This window comes from Octopus sinensis, linkage group LG2 (genome assembly GCF_006345805.1).
Source record: "Octopus sinensis linkage group LG2, ASM634580v1, whole genome shotgun sequence".
NCBI lineage: Eukaryota > Metazoa > Mollusca > Cephalopoda > Octopoda > Octopodidae > Octopus > Octopus sinensis.
The window spans coordinates 198,081,286-198,099,729 of NC_042998.1; the positions used below are offsets into that span (position 1 = coordinate 198,081,286).

At 37.8% G+C, this 18,444-nt stretch overlaps 1 protein-coding gene across 2 annotated transcripts in view; it reads right to left on the reverse strand.

Moving 5' to 3' along the window:
* LOC115232673 overlaps window positions 1–18,444 on the reverse strand; it is a 294,183-nt gene that overhangs the window by 61,632 nt on the left and 214,107 nt on the right. For both annotated transcript variants that reach the window (XM_029802692.2, XM_029802693.2), the window contains exon 4: window positions 15,162–15,228. In XM_029802692.2, the coding sequence (XP_029658552.1) occupies window positions 15,162–15,228 (67 nt within the window). The remainder of the gene's footprint in view (window positions 1–15,161; window positions 15,229–18,444) is intronic.

The window sequence follows — 18,444 nt, forward strand, 5'->3', positions numbered from 1 at the left end:
TAACAGGAGAAAGGGGCTCTCTACTCCCCCCTTTTTGAGCAGGCTCCCGTGGCTTTTATGGGTTTTTCCATGAGTAACCTTTCGAAGCGCCTCCCCCTGTTGGGAGTTTTACTTTGTTATATATTTTCGCTGTTATCTTGCATTTTTACAGGGACTTTTCAAACGGAAAAAACCCTTTTTGTAACTTTCGTCCTGTATTTTGTCCTTACATGTTTTGCTTGATTTTTGTTAGCCCCTCTGGCCAATAAACAAATTAATTATTATTATTATGAAGGCAGCAAGCTGTCATAATTGCTAATATGTCAGGTGAGATGCTTAGCAGCATTTCGTCTGTCACTACGTTGTAAGCTGAAATTCCACTGAGGTCAACTTTGCCTTTCATCCTTTCAGAGTCAATAAATTAAGTACCAGTTGCGTACTGAGGTCGATCTAATCTACTGATCCCCTCCTCCAAAATTTCAGGCCTTGTGTCTATAGTAGAAAGGATTATTATTATTATTATTATTGTTATTGTTATTATTTTTCGCTTAGCGAAATGCATAGCAGCATTTCTTCCGGTTTAACATTCCAAGTTCAAATTCTGCCTTGGTCGACTTCCCCTTTCAGGGTCAATAAAATAAGTCCCAGTTTAGCACTGGAGTCAATGTGATTGACAAAACTCCTCCTAACAAATCCCAGTCCTTGTGTCTGTAGTGGAAAGGCATATGGCGTAGTGGTTAAGAGCGCCGCCTACTGACCTCAAGATTCCAAGTTCGATTCCAGGCAGTGACTTGAATAATAATAATAATAAAAATAACAACATTGAAAAATACCTTAGGCATGAGAGCCCAGGTTCGAAATTTCCCCAAGACACCTGATGAAGGTTGGAGGGTATATAAACCGAAACATGTTAACAACAAACAAGATGAGGACAAATATCCATCAAATGTAAATAATGAGGATTATTATTATTATTATTATCATTGTTATAGGAAGCAAGCAGGCAGAATCATTAGCATCTCAGACAAAATACTTAGCAATATTTCTTCTGGCACAAAACAGTAAGAGTTCAAATCCTGCTGGGGCTGACTCTGCCTTTCATCCTTTTGGGAGACAATAAAATCTAACTACTGTGGTCAATGTAATCGACCTGGCCCCTCCACTCATAATTACTGTCCTTGTGTCAAAATAAAGGCACCATTTGAGTGTGATCATTACCAGCGTCGCCTTACTGGCACTTGTGCCCATGCTAGTAGGGTGCCAAGAGCACCATCCGAGCATGATCGTTGCCAGAGCGGCTAATTGGCTTTTGTGCCGGTGGCACGTAAAAGGGCACCATTCGAGCGTGATCGTTACCTGCGTCGCCTTACTGGCACCTGTGCCGGTGGCATGTGTAAAAAGATTCGAGCAAGATCATTGCCAGTACCGCCTGACTGGCCCCTGTGCCGTGGCACGTAAAAGGGCACCATTCAAGTGTGATTGTTACCAGCATTGCCTTACTGGCACCTGTGTCGGTGGCATGTGTAAAAAGATTCGAGCGAGGTCATTGCCAGTACCGCCTGACTGGCCCCCGTGCCGGTGGCACATAAAAGCACCCACTACACTCTCGGAGCAGTTGGCGTTAGGAAGGGCATCCAGCTGTAGAAACTCTGTCAGATCATATAAAGAAATATATGTTTAAGGGGAGATAAATATTAGCTCTCAATTTATAATATTCGACATCACACATGCATGAACATCACACCATCTCAATTTTCCACCAGCACAAATTTGATAGTTTGTTAAGATACCCAGCTGTCTTTTGGGACAACAAAGTCACTCTCCCAAGTGGACTGGCCAGGTTTTGAACCAAGCACCAATTCACTGAATTACTCTACTGAACGGCACCAAACAAACCTCTGCGCTACCAACCACAACACTACAACATAAACACCTACATCATCAAAGCACTCTGCTAACCTCATTACAACCAGCTAAACTCCACACCACCATCCCTCTCCACTCCACCCTGACACCACCATCCTCCCACACCATTATTTCTCCTTCCTCCTTACCTTACTAACTTCCCTTCCACATGACCATCCCATCCCATCTCATCCCTCACTCCTCTCCACTTTGCTAACCTCAACGCCACAATACCTTCTTCCTACCACCTTGGTAACCACCACTACACCATCCACAACCATCCTCCCCACTTCACCATCTGTAACTCTTCCGCACCACCATCCTTCAATCACTCAGCCCCCACCCCACCCCCAACACACACAACTAACCACATATGCTAATTGTGAGGCAGTTCAGACATGGTCAAATTACATGGTTCTGATGAAGTTTAGTGTGTGTGTGTGTAGCTTCAATGTATATACATCAAATATATGAAAAGTGGATGATTATAGAGTGAATGCAGATACTAAGTGTATGTAAAGTGAATATCTATCTGTCTGTCTGTCTGTCTGTTTATCTATCTATCTATCTATATATATATATCTTTCTATCTATCTGCCTGTCTGTCTGTTTGTCTGTCTATCTATATCTGTCTGTCTGTCCATCCATCAGTCTGTCTCTTGATCTATCTATTTATGTATCTATATATATATATATATATATATATATATATTATATATGTCTCTCTCTCTCTCTCTATATATATATTATATATATAATATATCTATAATATGTCATATATATATATATATATAATATTATATAATATATATTATATATTTCTATATATATATGTCTATATATATATATATATGTCTACATATATATATATATTTACGTATATTGAATTATGTAATGTATGTATAGTGAGTGCATGTATGACTTTATACAGGAATATGTATAAAGGGTGCATATATTGAATATGTGTATAATGAGTATTCTAGAGTGAAATGCATAGACATATAAGTGAAGTGTGCAGAGGACATATATACTGAAGTATGCAGCAGAGTGGTGTGTATATTGGATTAGTGTGTCTGCCTATACACACATACATATATATATATATATAATACATATATATACTATATATATATATGTGTATATATATATATATATGTTATATATATATATATGTATATATATATGTATATATAATATATATATGTATATATATATATATGTGTGTGTGTGTGTGTGTGTGTTTGTTGTATATATATATGTATATATTATATATATGTGTGTATATATATATATATATATATATATATAATATATATATATATATATATATATGTGCAATATATTTATCTATTTGTTAATTAACAAGGTAAGTCATTTCTCTCTTCTGAAAGACATCTTCACCAAATTAGGTAACCTAAGCTAGCATAATCCAGAAAAAGCTGTGAGATAAACTAAATGAGAACCCCTAATAATGGCAGAATCAAATATCGAACTCAAAAGCTTGTAAAAAATCCAAGATAAGTTTACAGATAAACATCACAAACAAATATTATAAACATATAAACAACCATATCAAAAAAAAAAAAACTACAGGGTACTCAATCAACCAAGAAACATTGGATATATAACCAATTATGGAATAAACTTAAAGCCAGGAATTTCCTCCTCCGCTGTCTAATGGACGACAGCATGATTCTGACACCAATAGGCAAGATCACTACAAACACCCTTGGAAGCTTCCAAGGGTGTTTGTAGGTAGCTTGCCTATTATCATTATTATTATTATTATTATTATTATTATTGAGTGAGAGAGCAGTGCATGCCATCAAAGTGACACTGGGGTAAAATATACGAAGCCCAATATACCCATCATGACTACCCATCTGATAAAGGTACACCAGGCACATGCATCACAACCATATGTGCGCGACATGGTGATCTCATATCAAGATAAACAGCACATGACCTTGCAGGTGGGGCCCAGTTAGAATTTTCTTCAGGTTGAGTAGCCCATCCCGCTCAAAAGGTCCCTGAATAAGGGTTGTTTAAGGATGTTGAAAGAACCACCCATGTTTCCAGAGGTGAATTGTTCAAACCCCAAAGAATCCCTCTCAACACATGGCTATGATGCTTATTATTATTATTATATTATTATTATTATTATTATTATTATTATTATTATTATTATTATTCTTAACTATACATTATTCTTAACTATACATTCTTATTCTTATTAACTATACATTCTTATTCTTATTCTTCTTAACTATACTTTCTTATTCTTATTCTTCTTAACTATACATTATTCTTAACTATACATTCTTCTCTATGTTTGCATGCATACATACAGACAAACAGTTAAGGTAAAAATCAACAAAAGTGTACTCCATCCAGTGAAAGACAAATATCCTTTAATGGACACAATATAAAGTCATGAACTACTAATATTTTCATACATTGGAGACATGGGTCCAGGCAGATTTTTGTAACATGCCTTGTGTCTCCAAGAAATTTGAAAATCAGGAAGCTGGTTTAAGCTTCTTGATTTGCAAACTGAATAGACCATGTACTCAAAATCTGCAGATTGCAAGAAACAATTATTAGCTTGAATCTTTATACTGTGTACATTAAATGATATGTACACGCACACACACACACACAAGATAGACTTCCTCATATATCAGGGGAAATCCTTAGAAGGAGAAGACAGTTTCAGTTACTTAGGTGACCAAGTTAGCGGTGGTTTTTCTGAAAGCATAGCTGCTAGAGTAAGAATAGGCTGGATGAAGTTCAGAGAGCTACTAATTACCTCAGTTAGTAATGAAGGGTTTCTCCCACAGAGTGAAAGGCAGATTGTATGATGTCTGTGTACAAACAGCTATGCTACATGGCAGTGAGACATGGGCTGCGACTACAGAGGATATGAGAATACTTGAAAGAAATGAAGCCAGTATGCTTCACTGGATGGGTAATGTCAATGTGCATATACAACAAAGTGTATGTGATTTGAGAGAAAAACTAGATATATGTAGCATCAGATACAGTTTGCAAGAGAGAAGACTGCACTGATATGGCCATGTAATGTGTATAAATGAAGACAGCTGCACCAAGAGGTGCCAGTCTTTAATTGTAGACGGAACATGTGGAAGGGGTGGATCCAGGAAGACAAAGTGAGGTTGTAAGATATCGCATGAGTGGAAATATAAATGAAAGAAGGTTTGAAAATGCAATTTTAAAAGGTGTTTATTCACTTGACCGGTTTCACTTTTTTAGAAAAAGATTGTCAAAAGTAAAATGTAAAGCTTTGTAAAAGCTTTGTTGTGTTAGGTACTGGTTGTCACAAAATATTACAATACATATATATATTCTTTGATAATAATAATAAAAATGTTAAAACAGTTTACAAGGAAAAATCTTGAGAAAATATTAAAAAGTTCATTGAAAATATTAGGATTTCATTAAAAATCATGTTTGTTTGGCAGTATCTATATATACGTTTAAATATTTGTTGTGCAAGATTTTTTATATATATATACAGAGAAAATTATAAGTTCAAAAAGGTCATACAGAAAGAGATATATTTGGGAGTTTACAAAGAATTTGAGATAAAATGACCTGTTTTACCATCAGTTTAAGTTCACATCTAATAATTATAAAATAATAAATACATAAAAATAAGTATCTAAATTATAATCAACAAATATAGTAATAAAAAATCTAAAATCTAAAAATATTAATAGTGATTATTTTGTTAAATAATTTGGTAATTAAATATTGGAGTATAACTGAGTTAAAGATATTCGATAGTTTATTATGTTTTTTTTAAACCAAATTATATCTTCAAAGATAAATACATATTTCTATCTATTTTTTTACCTTAAAAATTAAATATTTAACATAATAAATGTGTTGTAGGAAATAATCTTAATGTTTTAAGTTTCAAATTTGGTTAATTGAAATTTTTTCTATAAGAAAAATTATTATTTTATTTATTTTTAAAATAAATATTGTTTAACTCTATTTGCTTATTTATTTAACTATTATCATTAACCTGAAGATTGACTATAATTTTAAATCGAATTTATTTCAATTGAATTTAAACTTAATTGTAATTCAAATTTAATTGTAGCTATGAAACGTACGTAGTTTTTTTACTTATTATATATTGATCATTCATTTTTACACTTTTTGAGATCTATTTATATGTTTTATAAAAATATATATTATTTGTTTTTTATGTTTTGATTTATGTCTATCACTGTTTGAGTTGCATAATAGTGGTTTTATCTCTAATTTATATAATATATAATATATATATATATATATATATATATATATATATATATGTATGTATATATACATGTATATGACTGTTTATATATATAAATAAACATTCATGTACATGTATATATGTAGGCATATGTATATATGTTAGAATAAGAATGGAATGGAAGAAGCTCAGAGAGCTATTACCTCTTTTGTCATCAAAACGACTCTCTCTCTCTCTCTCTCTCTCTCTCTCTCTCTCAGAGTGAAGGGCAGATTATATGATGCTTGTGTATGAATGGTTATACTCCACAATACTGAAATATTGGCTCTGAATGCAGAAGACATATATAGGCTAGAGAGGAATGAAGCTAGTATGGTCCACTGGATGTGCAACAGGAGTCTGACTGCATGACAAAGTGCAAATGCACTGAGAGAAAGGTCAAACATAAGAGGAATGTGATGCTGTATGAGAGAGAGAAGATTAGGTTGGTTTGGACATGTGAGGCATATGAATGAAGACAGCTGTGTAAAGAAGTGCTGATTGCTGTAAGTGGATGGCACCTGTAGAAGATGGAGACACAGGAAGACATGGGACGAAGCAGTGAGGACTGATTTCAGAATGTTGGGTCTCACAGAGGAGATGACAATGGACTGCGATGTCTGGTGATATGTGGTTCTTGAGAAAACCTGCTCACCACAGAGAAAGTGAGTTCTGGGTGTGGTGTGTGTTTTATCCGTAAATAAAATAATAAATGCACCCTTTTAAAGCCTAGCCAGGCTCATGGGCCCAGTTTCTCAGTTTCAATGTCGCATGTGTTCCCCAGCTAACGGGACGCCAGTCCATCACAGCGTTACTCATTTTTGCCAGCTGAGTGGACTGGAGCAACGTGAAATGAAATGTTTTGCTCAAGAACACAACGCGTCGCCCAGTCTAGGAATCGAAACCACAATCTTACGATCATGATGCTGACATCCTAACCACTAAGCCACACACCTCCATGTTTTATCCATAAGTAACAAAAATAAAAATTTCACACACCCAACCCCGACAAACCAAACTATATCTCCTTTTCTCTTCTTCACATTTTCTTTTTTTCATGCACTATGCTTACCTCTTACTCTCCAATCCTGTCCTCACTGCTCTGCTCTCTGTATCATTGCTATACTGTTGCACCTCACCTCCTCTATAAACCCACATTTCAGCAGTCACTGCATTCCCCATCCCCCAACTCTTTGCATTCATGAGAAATCCCTACTCCCTACTCATGTACCCTTAGCAATACTCCATCGTCGGCATCATCATCATTTAACGTCCGCTTTCCATGCTAGCATGGGTTGGACGATTTTGACTGAGGGATGGCGAACCAGATGGCTGCACCAGGCTCCAATCTTGATCTGGCAGAGTTTCTACAGCTGGATGCCCTTCCTAACGCCAACCACTCCAAGAGTGTAGTGGGTGCTTTTGCGTGCCACCGGCACGGGGGCCAGTCATTTATATTCTGACCCCCCTACCCCGTACCTTAAGGGCGTCCCTTGAGGGCACTTCACCGCCATCTCTCTCCTGCTCTCTCTTACACTCTCTTTCTCTTGCTCTCTGCCTCTAACTGGGTAACCATGTATCTTATCTATAGCAAGAGGCACCTGCTTCTATTCGTCTGTCACACTCTAACCTCTCATCACCTGGTACAAGGTCACCTCTGCCAGTGCCCCACCTCTCAAAGGATTGTTGTCTGGTGACTCTGCTAGTGCTGGTGCATCCTTCACATGCTTCATTGTAGGATGACTAGTTTCCAGAGGACCCATTTTTCTGCCTTTGAAGGGACTGCCATAACAATTGCTACAAGTAAGTATTTAGATGTAATGGCAACATTATAAGAATGTTGTACTTCAGTTGGCAGAAAGCAGGAAGATTAGGAAGGTAGATTTGATTGGATGAAAAATTATATATATATATATGTGTGTGGAGGTGCAATGGCCCAATGGTTAGGGCAGCGAACTCACGGTCGTAGGATCGCAGTTTCGATTCCCAGACTGAGCATTGTGAATGTTTATTGAGTGAAAACACCTAAAGCTCCACAAGGCTCTGGCGGAGGCGAACCCTGTTGCACTTTTTCACCACAACTTTCTCTTCCTGTTTCTATTGTACCTGTATTTCAAAGGGCCAGCCTTGTCACACTCAGTTTCATGCTGCATCTCCCTAAGAACTACATTAAGGGTACACGTGTCTGTGGAGTGCTCAGCCACTTGCATGTTAATTTCATGATCAGGCTGTTCTGTTGATTAGACCAAGTGAAACCCTCGTCATCGTAACCGACGGAGTGCCACGTTATATATATATATATATATATATATAATATAATATAGGTAAGAAATTAGATATTGATTTAATTAACATCGATTTCACATCAGTGGTCTAGCATTTAAAAAAACTGAAGGTTCAGTAAAATTGTATTATATACATATTAGAGGGAAACCACTATGTGGACACCCTTATGCTAGAAACAGATCTGCTATGGTCTTACCACTAAGAAATTTTTTAGCGGTAAGACCATAGCGGATCTATTTCTAGCATAGGGTGTCCACATAGTGGTTTCCCTCTAATATGTATATATATATCTCTTTTCTCTTTCTCTTTTACTTGTTTCAGTCATTTGACTGCAGCCATGCTGGAGCACCGCCTTTAATCGAGCAAATTGACCCCGGGACTTATTCTTTGTAAGCCCAGTACTTATTCTACCAGTCTCTTTTGCCGAACCGCTAAGTGACGGGGACATAAACACACCAGCATCAGTTGTCAAGCAATGCTAGGGACACACACACACACATATATATATATATATATATATATATATGACGGTTCGATCTGGCTTCCCAGATCCCCAGTCGAACCGTCCAACCCATGCTAGCATGGAGAACGGACGTTAAACGATGATGATGATGATGATGATGATGATATATATACGACAGGCTTCTTTCAGTTTCCGTCTACCAAATCCACTCACAAGGCATTGGTCGGCCCGAGGCTATAGCAGAAGACACTTGCCCAAGATGCCACGCAGTGGGACTGAACCCAGAACCATGTGGTTGGTTAGCAAGCTACTTACCACACAGCCACTCCTGCGCCTATATATATATATATACACATATATACATACACACATACATATTTCCACACACATATACACATGCCTATATATGTGTGTATATATGCATATGTGTGTATACAGATACTCACACACGCAAACATAGATATATCCTTACATATATACATTCAAATGTTCCTGTTTACACAGACATAGATAACAATATAATTAATTGGTGATTAAGCTACAATTGATCTTGGAAGAGATATTCATGCATTTAATTTGATGCAGACAGAAACGGAGACTTCAGTAATAAAGATTATATGGGATGGTCACAGTTGGGTCTTATTTGATTGTTTGATTTTTGACTGAGGAGTGGATAAACAACTTCAATGACAACTACCACTACTACTACTACTACTACTACTACTACTACTACTACTACTACTACTACTACTACTACTATTACTACTACTACTACTATTACTACTACTACTAACTACTTCTAACTTTGCTTCATGATATGGCTGTGTGGTTAATGAAGATGGTGATGATGATGTTGATGATAATGATAATGACAACAATGACAATGATAATAGCAAATGGTTATAATAACATAGTAATATTCAATATTGACTAAATTTATTCATTTGACTAAATTGTTTGAGAAAGAAACCAATTTATTAATTATTATTTTTTTTTTTTAATATCTGTCAAATTATATTAAAATATCCCACTCCATTCATTGCTGTTTTTTTTGTCTAGTGTTTCCCCCCACCTCCACCACCGTATTCTATATTACCTTAGATCACTACTACTACTACTACTACTACTACTACCAATAATAACAACAATACCACCACCACTGCCCATAACAAAACCTAGCTTCAGCTAATTACATCATTTACATAATTTGAGAATTCATCTGAAACCAATTAAAATCATTAATATTCAAAACATTTGATAGTCTTCTTGAAATGTAGTATGGATGGAGAAGGGAGTATTTGAGGTGGTAGTGGTAGTAGTAGTAGTAGCAGTAGTAGTAGTTGTTATTGTTGTTGTTGTTGTTGTTGTAGTAGTCGTAATTGTCGGGTTTCTTACTGTAATTCATGGTAATTGCCATAGTTATAGCTGTTGCAGCTTTTATTGTTGCGTGTGTTTGTTGTTTTAATTATCGTTACCGTTACACACACACACACACACACACACACACACACACATACATACATACTCACACACACGCACACATTTATTTATTCCTTGAAATTAAATGAAATTATGCTGCATTTCAAAAGTTTTAATTCAATCGCATTTTGGCAGAGGACATATGGCCAGCTTCCAAACTTCCCATAATGTTAAAGTATCCAGTTTCAATTTTAAAAGGGTATACATGATCTTAGTAACCACCATCATCTCCACATCACCTCTTCAATCACCACGGCCACTGCTACCTACATATCATCATCATCTCCATCAACATATCGCTAATGTAATCACTTGACATATTTAAAGCAAGCAGCCAAATGTGGCTTAGCAAATAAGCTATCAGTAGAATTTAAAATTTGTTTCTTTATTGCCCACAAGGAGCTAAACACAGAGAGGACAAACAAGGACAGACAAACGAATTAAGTTGATTACATCGACCCCAGTGCATAACTGGTACTTATTTAATCGACCCCGAAAGGATGAAAGGCAAAGTTGAACTCGGCGGAATTTGAACTCAGAACATAACGGCAGACAAAATACTGCAACAGTGGAAATCCTCTATCATTAATCCTATCCTATCCTATCCCTTCACTGTCTGGTTATTGGGGACATTCATTGATGACACTGCACCAAATTCCACCACTTCTCTTGGCTTTCTGCTGCCCTCTATGAGTTGGCAAAACTGAGAGCTGTCCATTCTTTAATGTCACAAAACTATCTTTTCCTTGGCCTACCTTGCTTTTGTCCACCTTCTACTGTGTCTTGCAGTATTGTTTTTGCTAGACTGGAGCTTCTTGTGATATGGCTAAATCATATCAGTTTTCCCACTGAAACTCCAAACATGACTCGTTTGTTGGAGCTGGCTCAATCAACACTCGGTGAATGCCATCACAAGTACAAGTAAGAAAGTACAAAACTAACATTCTTCCCACATGAGCATTATCCAATGTGTAAAACAAGCATCTCGCATTAGGCACACTCTGCCTTCATGAACACACACACATCAACACCATCCTCAAATGGACGGATGAAAACATTGGTCTTCCTGTAACTGCACAAAGACATCATAACAAAACGCCAAATGAAATAGTCTTGCTTTACACTCTCACCCTATCTGGTGACACGTTAAAAGCACCATCCGAACGTGGCAGTTGCCAGCGCTGCCTAACTGGCGTCCGTGTCGGTGAAACATAAAAGCACCAACCGATCGTGGCTGTTTGTCAGCCTCCTCTGGCCCCTGTGCCGGTGGCATGTAAAAAGCACCCACTACACTCACGGAGTGGTTGGTGATAGGAAGGGCATCCAGTTGTAAAAACACTGCCAGATCAGACTGGAGCCTGGTGCAATGTCCATGGCTTCCCAGACCCCGGTCGAACTGTCCAACCCATGCTAGCATGGAAAACAGACATTAAACGATGATGATGATGATGATGTATATATATAAAGAATATGAGGGGTTTAGGTCACTGAGGATCTACTGATAGGTACACTGTGTCAGTGCTGTAACTCTGGTCATCTGTTAGGTTCCAAGCTCACAGCTGAGGCTGGAGCTAGGGATCTGTAGTAGGCTTCCGAGTCAACAGGTATATATTAAAGGTAAAGGGAAGCAAAACCAAACATGGAAAGCTGCTAAAAGTGTTGGACCCCTTAAATCATGAATATCTATGATGTTCACACATAGTGAACACATTCAAAAGAGTAGTGTAGTTTACGCGTTCAGACATGACATGTTGCACCATCCGGCAGATTGGAAGTCAGTGGCCCCCACACTGTATATCTTTTCTGTGAGAGCAAGAACTTGTTTATAGCTTCAAATATTGTCTTATGAAATTACAAATGCAATTTTTAAGAATCAAAATACGTATCTATCAATCTGTAACAGCTGAACAACTACAAACAAGAACAAACTTGAGAGAGAGAGGGGAGACAGAGAGAGAAGAAAAAGAGAAAGAGAGAGAGGGAGAGAGAGAAAGAGAGAGTGAGAGAGAGAGAGAACAAGAAATAGAGAGAGAGAGAGCAAGAGTGAGGGAGAGAGCAAGAGAGAGAGCGAGAAATAGAGAGAGAGAGCAAGAGAGAGGGAGAGAGCAAGAGAGAGAGAGAGCGAGAAATAGAGAGAGACAGCAAGAGTGAGGGAGGGAGAGAGAGAGAAAGAGAGAGAGAGAAAGAGAGAGAGAGCAAGAGTGAGAGAGAGCGAAAGAGAGCGAGAGAGAGCAAGAGTGAGAGAAAGAGAGTGAGAGAGAGCAAGAGTGAGAGAGAGAGAGAGAGCAAGAGTGAGAGAGAGTGAGAGACTCTTCCAGTTCACAGATCATTAACCATTTATGTTCTGCCAAGCATTAAACATAAACTTACTGTAAATGCTTAATCTATAGATAATCATGTGCGTGTAGGTGTGCATATAATTCCGTGCATGTGAATGCATGTGCAACAGTGTGTTTGTATGTGTTTGTGTTTGTGTATGTATGTGAACTCGTCCATGCGAGTGCGTTTGTTGGTCAGCGTGTGTGTCTATTCTTACCTAGTTTACAAATTATAAAACTGTTAATAGTTTGTTAAGCTGTAAACGACTTAAGCTACAACAGAAGAGAAGAGCGAGTGAAGGTGTGTGTGTGTGTGAGAGAGAGAGAGAGAGAGAGAGAGAGAGAGAGAGAGAGAGAGAGAGAGAGAGGAAGTCAGACAGACAAGCTTTATGTCCAGTCAAGAATGTGATGCTACTGTTCATTAAAAGCTTTCGGTAAGATTTATGGCAGAGAGAGAAGAGAAAGAGAGAGAGGGGGAGACAGTGAGAGAAGAGAAGAGAGAGAGAGGGGGAGACAGAGAGAGAAGAGAAAGAGAGAGGGGGAGACAGAGAGAGAAGAGAAAGAGAGAGAGAGGGGGAGACAGAGAGAGAAGAGAAAGAGAGAGGGGGGAGACAGAGAGAGAAGAGAGAGACGGAGAGAGAAGAGAAAGAGAGAGAGGGGGAGACAGAGAGAGAAGAGAAAGAGAGAGGGAGGGAGGGAGAGAGAAAGAGAGAGGGAGAGAGAAAGAGAGAGGGGGAGAGACAGAGAGAGAATATAAGAAGGCTAAAAAGTTCAGCTTGGTATGGCCAGCGTAGCTGATTGCAATATTAGAGTTAAGACACACCATCCACAGACTATCATCATCATCATCATCATTTTACACATGCATATGACAGAGTGCAAGAGAGAGAGAGAGAAAGATGGAGAAAGATAATGAATTGCAAAGCTGTGAGGTCATAATAATTAATATTTTTCTTTCAATATGTATCATATTGAAATTTCCCTTCTATTTTGTTTTTCTCACTGAATTATTCATAATTATCTACAATTATGAAGTGAGCCTTGGTTACATTTTATTAAGGTGAGTTGCTGAGACATGCTCTGTTGGATACTTGTGAGTCTAATGACAAAATAATACATATATGTATATGTCGCCATGATAGATCAATAGCCACTACACACATTTTTTTCTCTCCTTGTTTCTCTCCTTGTATTTTCTGTGTCCCTTTCTGTTGAAGAGCGTAGGCTCGAAACGTAAAAGACTTGTTCTATTCCTGAGCGTTATACTAATACATCTGTTTGTTTTGTACACCACCTGTCTTCGTCTTTTGTTTTTTCATAAACTCTCCCTATATATATATATATATATATATATATATAAACAAAATTTATATATATATATAAACAAAAGTGGACAGTCTATATGCTAATATATATATATAGGCAGGTGGAGTACAAACAAACAATTGTATTAGTATGGTGCTCAGGAATATAAATAAAACAAGTCTTTTACGTTTCGAGCCTATGCTCTTCAACAGAAATATACACAGAAAAGAAACACGGAGAGAAACAAGGAGAGAAAAAAATGCGTGCAGAAGCTAGCGATTCAACATGGCGATTCTGGCCAGAAGTCAGACACCAAACGTGAGACGCAAGAGCGAAATTAAGGGAGATGTATATATATATATGTATATAAAGAATATGAGGGGTTTAGGCCACTGAGGATCTACCGATAGGTACACTGTGTCAGTGCTATAACTCTGGTCATCCGTTAGGTTCCAAGCTCACAGCTGAGGCTGGAGTTAGGGATCTGTAGCAGGTTTCCGAGTCAACAGGTATATATTAAAGGTAAAGGGAAACAAAACCAAGTCAGGATGAGCATCTCATGTAATTTAGAATATTTAATTAGAGAAAGGTGAATCAAAAAAGGAGAAGTAATACTTCTACTTCTCCTTTTCCGATTCATCTTACTCTAATTATTAAATATTCTAAATGAGCTCAGATGCACATCCTGCGTTGGTTTGGCTTTCCTTTACCTTTAATATATATACATAATTATATATATATATATATATATGTATGTATGTATGTATGTATGTATATATCGTGGCACTCCGTCGGTCACAACGACAACGGTTCCAGTTGATCCAATCAACGGAACATCCTGCTTGTGAAATTAATGTGCAAGTGGCTGAGCACTCCACAGACACGAGTACCCCTAATGTAGTTCTCAGGGAGATTCAGCATGACACAGAGTGCGAAAAGGCTAAACAACAACATCTGCACAGAAAAAAAAAAACATTTCTCCGATGCAAACTTCACAAATAAAATGGATGTAAAAGAGCAAAAATGTCAACAGGAAAGTAAAAAAAAAAAGTAAAACAAAATAAGTAAATAAGAATGATTCAAGAGAAATTTCTGGCACGAATAAAAGTTGACTTACTTGTACCAACAAACTGCAGCTACAATGATACCCACAAATCCAGCCACACTGCACGCGGCTATAATCGCTGGAAATGAGAGCAAAAAGAAGAGACGTTCAGAAAATACAATATCAATGGTCAACCAAAAATATTATACATACATACTGACATATATAAGTAGTTGAATGAATTATCCTAGTATGGATAATTCGGTTAACCGATACCCGGGTAGCAAATTCACGTCAGAAAACACGGTTGAAGCTATATGCCAATGGCAGAGATCACGAAACATATGTCGAGAATAAAGGAATTTTGTTAGATCGTCGTTCAACTCCATTCTTTCATTTATTTATAGTAAAAAAAAATACTGACATATATATATATAAATTAGAAAAAAACCCACCTTTTATCAATTCAATAATGAAATTAAATTACACCATCTAAGCCTGCCATCTATTTAGTAGCACACTTCATGGATCCAACCGCTGAAGACTTTCATCTTCAAATGATGTATCCAGTGCATGTCAACTGAGCATAACCAATCCCTCTTCAAAGACTTGCTCATAGAAAACATAAAAAAATAAATGATTTTTCTAAAAACTCAAAAAGTTTTAAAAGCACGATATTTAGCTGTGGTTTCATGGAGTTAAATGGATGAGAGTTAAGATTTCTATATTTGTTTTGCAATATTTTTGATGTGAAATCGTGTGTTGAAACAGATATTGTTGTATTTAGGAATGGTCATGTTGCCAGTTTAGCCAATAAAAACACACACACTATATATTTGGTGTTACTTTGCTTCAGCTTTATTTATTTTTTACATTAATCTTAATCTTATTTCGGCCAGAGTTCTTTAGTCACACTCTTGTGACCTCATCAGGGGTCCTTTGCTTTCTTCTTTCTTATTTGTGTGTCTCTCCTTACTAACGGTCAACCATTCCTAAATTTAAGATTTCCCCATGATTAATACACACATTTGTTGCAGGTAACATTTCCAAATGATCTTGTATGAATATTTGTTACAACAATAGGCGCAGGAATTGCTGTGTGGTAAGTAGCTTGCTAACCAACCACATGGTTCCGGGTTCAGTCCTACTGCGTGGCATCTTAGGCAAGTGTCTTCTGTTATAGCCCCGGGCCGACCAATGCCTTGTGAGTGGATTTGGTAGACGGAAACTGAAAGAAGCCTGTCGTATATATGTATATATATGTGTGTGTGTCTGTGTTTGTCCCCCTAGCGTTGCTTGACAACCGATGCTGGTGTGTTTACGTTCCCGTCACTTAGCGGTTCGGCAAAAGAGACCGATAGAATAAGTCCCGGGGTCGATTTGCTCGACTAAAGGCGGTGCTCCAGCATGGCCGCAGTCAAATGACTGAAACAAGTAAAAGAGAAAAGAGAAAGAGAAGAGAACTGGATAATGAAAAATAAAGAGGTGTGTCTGGAAATAACATAAAAATAGCAGCAAAATCACAAAATTCTCAGCCTACAAGGAAGTCTTCTGATACTTTATTAGTTCAATCGTCATGTCTCTACATCCATGCTCATCCAAGGATTTGAACCTAGTACTACAATCCAACAAACACCTGTCAATTATCCAGTACTCTCCCTTCTTGGGATGGAAGCACTCCGTCGGTTACGACGACGAGGGTTCCGGTTGATCCGGTCAACGGAACAGCCTACTTGTGAAATTAACGTGTAAGTGGCTGAGCACTCCACAGACACGTGTACCCTTAACGTAGTTCTCGGGGATATTTAGCGTGACACAGAGAGTGACAAGGCCGGCCCTTTGAAATACAGGTACAACAGAAACAGGAAGTAAGAGTGAGAGAAAGTTGTGGTGAAAGAGTACAGCAGGGATCACCACCATCCCTGCCGGAGCCTCGTGGAGCTTTAGGTGTTTTCGCTCAATAAACACTCACAACGCCCGGTCTGGGAATCGAAACCGCGATCCTACGACTGCAAGTCCGCTGCCCTAACCACTGGGCCATTGCGCCTCCACTCTCCCTTCTTGCTGTACTCATCACCAAGAGGCACTGGGCAATGGCAATTATGAGATATAAACCATCAATCCGTTATTTACAGATTAAAATCCTACTGATTCCATCAGTGTAGCAAGAATAGTTCAGTGATGGAGACGTAAAGAATATTTTCACTACATATTTTCTCTAAACCCACAAAAAAACATATGACATAAAAGAAGAGAATTTCAAAGAAATATTTCTATGAAATTGCCAATGTTAAAATGTTATTCAGCAGATTTCTAAAGATTGACAAAGAAATGTTGAATGTATGTTTTAACTAGTTAAAGTTAACATTTTCAATACAAAGTTCACAGACACAGCAGCATATTGGTTACTATGATGGTTAACTGGATGGTATTGAGAGCAATAATAGTATATGGCACTGGTGTTGGTGGTAGGGTATAATGGCTAATAAGATACTGTAGATGATTATAGTAGAAGCAGAATGTGCTGGTGGTCATATATATTTCTTTACTGACCACAAGGGGCTAAACATAGAGGGGACAAACAAGGCCAGACAAAGGAATTAAGTCGATTACATCAACCCCAGTGCGAAACTGGTACTTTATTTCCTTCAAAACAACAGCGTATTATTTGAGGAAGATTTGGCTACTATTTCTAGCAGATGAGATGACCATATAAAAGCTCCCCCTCAAGTGGTGCATTGGTATTATGATGATGTTAGTCATATAAAGGTGGGAGGGAGGGGGGTAGTCATGGTAGAGAGATGATTGCAGTCTTTTGCTGATATTATGGATGATTATGATTATGATGATGATGATGAGTCATGCTAGGATCAATAAAATAAATAGTACTAATGTAATGAGAATTGGTTCAACCAACTTTAGCCCTGCCAATGTGTGAATCAGTGTCCATGTAACAACTAACCTACTGGGGTCAATATAAATTTACCCTTTCCACAAAATGTGTGAACCCATTCATCATCATCGTTTAACGTCCGCTTTCCATGCTAGCAGGGGTTGGACGATTTTGACTGAGGGCTGGCGAACCAGATGGCTGCACCAGGCCCCAATCTTGATATGGCAGAGTTTCTACAGCTAGATGCCCTTCCTAACGCAAACCACTCCGAGAGTGTAGTGGGTGCTTTTTATGTGCCACTAGCACAGGTGCCAGTAAGGCGACTTTGGTAACGATCATGCTCGAATGGTGCCCTTTTACGTGCCACTGGCATGGAAGCCAGTTGGCTGCTCTGGCAATGATCACACTCGGATGGTGCTCTTGGCACGCTACTATGTTAGAAATAATAACTTTTATCACAGG